This window comes from Nicotiana tabacum, chromosome 24 (assembly GCF_000715075.1).
Source record: "Nicotiana tabacum cultivar K326 chromosome 24, ASM71507v2, whole genome shotgun sequence".
Lineage (NCBI taxonomy): Eukaryota > Viridiplantae > Streptophyta > Magnoliopsida > Solanales > Solanaceae > Nicotiana > Nicotiana tabacum.
This window is the reverse complement of record NC_134103.1, coordinates 81,297,757-81,303,835: the sequence shown is the minus strand read 5'-3', so window position 1 is coordinate 81,303,835 and position 6,079 is coordinate 81,297,757. Positions and strand designations below refer to the sequence as shown.

General features: G+C 40.6%; 1 protein-coding gene across 1 annotated transcript; it reads right to left on the bottom strand.

Annotated features, from left to right (window-relative positions):
* Positions 1–225: 225 nt before the first annotated feature.
* Positions 226–540, bottom strand: LOC107810953 (uncharacterized). The gene has a single exon (XM_016635786.2). The coding sequence runs from the start codon at positions 538–540 to the stop codon at positions 226–228; it is 315 nt and encodes a 104-aa protein (XP_016491272.2).
* Between the last annotated feature and the right edge of the window lie 5,539 nt (positions 541–6,079).

The window sequence follows — 6,079 nt, the reverse complement described above, 5'->3', positions numbered from 1 at the left end:
CTTAGTCTTCCTGCTTAGCCTTGATTCTTCCTCTTGTAGCTCCAGATTAAGAGGTGTTTGCTGCATTCTTTGTTGACATTGCAACAATTATTCTTGTGCTTGATCTGCTTTCTTTTCTATATGACTGAACTTCTCTTTGTTTAGCTGCCTTAATTTCCCCTTCAGGTTATTTAGTTTTCCCACCAACTCATATATTTTGGTCCCAGTTTTGTTTGTCTTCCAGCCTTACTTTACTGTCTCTTTGCAATCTGGTGCCATGCTCCACATGTTAAAGTATCTGAACATATGTTGCTTCTTTTGATCTTCTGCCCATCTAATTATTGCAGGACAGTGATCAAATGTCCCTTCATTCCTATAGTATACCTCTGAATCTGGTAAAGCCAATATCCACTCATTATTGACCAACACCCTGTCAATCCTACTATATACTCTGTCATTACCTCCCTGTTTGTTGTTCCACGTAAAGAAGGCCCTTGAAGACTTCATATCCTGTAATGTACATTCTTCCACACATTGCTTGAATTCTCTTATTTCTGCCATTATAACTGGACTCCCAATCCTTTCTTCTTTATGCAGGACATAGTTGAATCCCCCATGACTGCCCAAGGTTCATCCATATGCTCATGAATCTCCTTGATATCCTCCAATAATTTCCTTCGTAGTGCAGCATCATTGAATCCATAGACCATTGTTATTGAAAATTTCCTCCTTGTTCCTCTATGATGTACTCCACAATATATTAATTGTTCTGTGACTTTGTATATGCTTATATCAAATACCAAAGGCTTCCATAAGAGCCATATTCTTCCTCCTTTATGTTGACTTAGATTCGTACTATAGGACCATCCATTACATATGTTAAGAGCAACTTTCTGAGCCTTAGCTCTCTTAACCTTAGTTTCCAAGAGGCCAAATAATCCAACCTGAGAATTATGCATAAAGAGATGAATTTCCTTCTGTTTATCTGGATTATTTAGCCCCCTGGTATTCCAAAAGACAAATTTATCCATGTGTTGGTGGGCTCCCTCCACCCTTGTCAACTACATTCCCCCTTTGTCCTACATTACCATTCTCCATTGTTTCCATCTTCTGCCCTGTCTGACTTGTACTTGCCCCTTCTTCATTTTGCTGCTTTCCTAGTGTAGCAAATGCATTACCTATCTTCAATGATGCTTCTTGCACCACCACTGGTTTCCTCACATACTATTCAACTTTATACCCATAATTTTGAGCTGGATTCCTTCCCATTTCTAGTTGCTTATTGTCCCCCTATTTTTTCCTTTTGTTGCTGCTTTGCTCCCATTTATTTTGCTTTATCATTTTGTATCTCTTTCCCTTCTTTCTGTTGAACTACCTCCTTCTGTACTTTCAGTTTTTGTTGCTTCTCATTCTTCTCTCTTTCCTCCTGTAGAAATTTCCTACACTCATAAATGTCATGTCCATAATTCTTGTATTTCTCACACAGAACATGTTTCCATTCATAATGGATTGCCTGCTCTATTATTTTTCCAGACTCATTTTCAAATCTAATACTTGACGGGTATTGTTGGTTTAATTTCACTTCAACTAACACTCTCGCATATTTAGTCTTTCCTTTTTTGTAGTATCAGCATCTGCCTTTAGAGGCTTTATTTTTCAATATCAAACCAAATCAAACCAAACCACATCGGGGTTTTTTTTCCCGATTTGACTCGAATTATTAGTTTGGTGCGGTTTATCGGTTTTTTCTACACCCCAAATCTAGACTAGACGAACTATGAGCATGAGTTAAAGATTCATAAAAGCGTAATCAGCTAAATACTCAAAAACAACATACAATGCATGCTGATGTACTTAACCCTAGATTCATGTATCATTTACAATGTATACCAAAATTTGCACTAGAAACCAAAAATACATTTTAAAAAATATCACAAACTGCACCAAGCACTAGAAATAGACAAACAAAAAAAAGCAAAAATTGCAAAAGCTGCATTTCCAAATGTGGGATCGTGTTAATCCTTTTTTTTCACAGTTCCTATTAAATCAACCAACTGGAATTTATTACATATTTAACAAAGGCAAAAGTACTTAATTTTGACAAACTTAAAAAACTAAAATTGTTCAAAAATATATTTAAGATACCACTTTGAACTACCTCCAAACGTAAGGGACCATCTTTGTTATTTTCTAGATATCATGGATCAAACCATAATTAACCTAATTTCACAATTCCATTACACCCATTGCATTAACCATTTAATTCCATCGCAGTCAGTTGGAGGAAAGAAAAGTAAAAGGGAGTGTGTCACTTATTATATTTCGTAACGTCATTGTATTACCCATTCAATTTCATCATATTCACTGCATCACTTTATTTATTTTTCGTACCTCATATATGATTTCAGGTTGCAATAATCACAAATCTTACGCTTAAAATATTGTTTACCCAAAAAATCAGATAGAGTTAAATTTGTACGTAGTTCTAAGGGTATGTGGTATAGCTTGATACAAATCGTAAAGAGAAATATAAGTATCCAATCTTGACTATAAGAACGAAAGATAAAAACTGTTGAAAAGAGAAAATAAATGGACCAGATAAGATGAAGTAAAAGAGCTCAAAGGATTGATCTTTCAATATAAGGAATAATCTTTTGTTACAATGTCTAAATGTCCCCTCACAGAAACAACAATCATCCCCTTTATAGTTGAGGGATCCTACTTTAGATATAATAAAAAATATATAGTGGGGAACCCGCGAAGAACTAGCTTTTTCCTAATTCGTGCCAGGATTCTCTCTCCTAGTGTGGTTGCAACGTCTCTTGTCTGTGAGCTCGATATTGACCAAAATTCTCGATATTGACTCAAGCTCGATTCTGACATGGAGTCTGGTATTGATTTGGGGTCGGTCTATGCATCTTAGGCTCGATAATTTTGCCTCGCCCCGTAGTTCGATTTGGATACGAGCTCGATAATGATACCGAGCTTGTCATTGATTAGTCCTAGAACTCGAAGCTTGATGACCTGACTTCGGACCTCGACCTGGTATTACGAAGCCACCTTTCGATCAAAGTATTATCATACCGACCAGTCCGTACGATAGAGTAATCGGTTATGACCGCATAAAGATAGTCCCCGCGTTTCACGGGAAGAATATAATGAGAAATGATATGATTTTCCAACGGTACGATTAGATATATACTAACGTGTGCATCGAATCCGATCGTGACGTACACGATAGTTGTCCCATCGGTTCAGTTTACTGAGGCATTTAATGCGCGTCAGATGGTGGTCGGCCATTACCGATATTGGACCGTCACTGCTCAGCCAATAAATATCCCTTTTTTTCACCATTAATGACTTTTAGATCTTCTAATCTCAAATATTTCCTAAGCATTTTCTCATACCTTCTAAATTAAGTGCGAAATTTTCCTTCTCTGGTTTTTACTGCCAAATCTCTCTTTGAAACACCACATCTTCTTTATTTCTTTCTTCTAAATTCAAAAAATGGTGAAAACATCCAAAATCGTCTCTCAAAAAGAAGAGGCTTCTTCTTCACAGCCTGCCGCCGGTAAAACACTGGCGGAGCCATGGCCTGAGGAGTTTGTTCCCGGAATGTGTCTTCTCACCTCTGATTTTAAGGTCGATAAGGGCTCGTTGGTTCCCGGACGGTGTGAGCCGGTATCGAGATATTTGTGCTCGATAACCAAAAAGCAACCTGCACAGTTAAAGACAGATTGCAACTGGGATAACAAGGAAGTGGTAATTCTGGCTCCCGATGAAGATATTACCACCCACGTGGAAGGGTTCCTTAGTATGTATACTTACCCTTTTACGTTAGGACCTTTTGACCCTGTTATCATTGATTTCTTTCATCAATACTGAATAACTCTAGGTCAGATTCATCCTTCCTTTTGGCGGATCGTTATTTTGATCTGTTTCTTTGTAAGCAAGATTAAGGGGATGCCTTACACCCTCGATCATCTTATTAGATTGTATAGTCCCCGCCTCTTTCGAGGTGGATTAATAAAACTTCAACGCCGGGCTACCAAGGTACTGATCTTGAGCATAGATGAGGACAAAGATCGAGGTTGTATGGGCAGGTTCATTCGCGTGAAGACTTCAGACCTGATCCCAGCCGAAAAGATGCCATTCCCTGAAAAATGGAATATGAAACGTAAGTGTAATTCTGTTTCTTATTCCCTATCGCCTTGTCTCTTTGTTTCTTTCTTGTTGATATCTCTTTTGTGATGCAGCGGTTCCTTGGATGCCCAGTGTCATTCCTGACCTTAAGAGATGGGTACGGGCCCTGGCTTCGACCTCTACATAGGCCGAACGTTCGTGGCGTGATTTGGAAAAGGGCTGATGGGAAGCCAAAAATCATGGTAAGCCTATTTCTCATGTTTTGAGAGTTCGAATGAAATATTTTCCACATATTCAACCGATTTTCTTGTGTGTATGCCTGGGAAGAGATGTGGTTTTGAGGCCCCTACCCGGCGAGGAAGAAGCCTCGGACCCGGTTTCTAAACTGGCAGAGGGAACTAAGAGAAAAAGGGCCTCTACTTCCGAAAATCCAAAATCTAAGGCAAGGTCAACTCGTAAGTCGAGGAATAATACTATCCCTTTGACTTTAGAATCGGTCCAGCATCTAAGGGATGAAGATAAGGAAGAGGGAGACGACGGGTCCGTACTGGTGGCCCGATCGAAGAAGACCACCGACGTTCCACAGGCAGTTGGATCGATGGCGGTTTATAAGGCTCTACCTCGAACTGAGGATATATCGGAAAAAGATTCGGGCAGAGTCCCCGAGTCGTTGGAGATCGAGGATGATTCCTATCGAAGCCAACAGATGGGGCGATATGTCTGAAGGGACTCTCCCCGAATCTCTTCAAACTGAAGAGAATGCCCCAAGTGACTCACTTGGGGCAGTAGCAATCGAAGACTCATCCACCTTCCCTGCTTTTTCTGAAGGGGAGATTCGGGAAGCCCAAGCTTTGGGGGCCCTCGAACTAGACAGGCCTCATGAGGGTGAGGATCATTTTTGTGACATGTTTACCGATGTCGAGGATGCTGCCGGCACTAGTGATGCATCGGCTCTTTTTCACGGAGTGCAGCAGGCTTTGAATCAGGTAAGCCTTAAATTATTTTGTTGGTATTATCTATTATGTCTATTTTTCTTTTTATACTTTGTTTCTTCTTTCTTCATAGGTCATGGTAGCTCATCGAGAAGCATGTTCTCAATCCCAAGCTACATCGATACGAGGCCGATCTCCAACGGGCCACGGAGGAGAGGACCTCCGAGCAAATGAGAAAAGAAATCAAGGACCTCCGAGCTGAGTTGGCCAAAGCTCACCAAGATCAGACCGATCTGTCCGAGCAGGTAATGACACTATTAAAAGCCTATGGACTCGATACTGGAATGATGGCTAATCTTTAGGTCTCACAGCTACAGCAAAAGCTTGAGATGATCGAGAAGCTCCATGAGGAGGTCGACATGATAAAGGTGGAGTCCTTGAAATGGAAAAGAAATATGGACCGTTGTGCTGTAGAGAAAGAGGCTGCTCGATCCCAATTATCATCGGCTGAAAATCAAATTCAAAGTCTAAAGGAGAAAAGCTTGGTTCAACCAAGGAAAACAGAGGAGCTCGAGGCTCGGTTGGCTTCTGAACTTACCAAGGATGAAAAGACAAAGGCCGATGCAGACGCATTTGTGGCTGTTTATCGGGCCGATGTTGAGGCCACTCAGTCGCATGCGATGGAAATAGCTGAGACCGCTCGAACTCGAGCACATTGGATTGCCGAATTTTCCAAATGCCAATCTCGGAGGGAAACCCTCGAGGAGATCCATGCTCGAGGCTTCGATCTTACTAAAGAGATAACAAAGGAAAAAGAGCTTGAAGCCGATGCTAGGGCCTTGGCCTCCGATGATGATAATGACGATGACAGTGATGGGAGTAAGAGCGGGTCTCAGAATAGGGAAGAGCCCGATGGAGATAAGACTGCTCCCGTAGATAATTAGGGTTTTTCTTATTTTGATCTTTTTGTGTAAGGTCCTGATCGGACGTTTTGTAAACATATGTATAAAGGTATTTTCTTTTCC

What these genes read in the sequence shown, in the direction of transcription:
- LOC107810953 (XM_016635786.2), bottom strand. Translation starts at nt 540, where the DNA reads ATGGCAGAAATAAGAGAATTCAAGCAATGTGTGGAAGAATGTACATTA.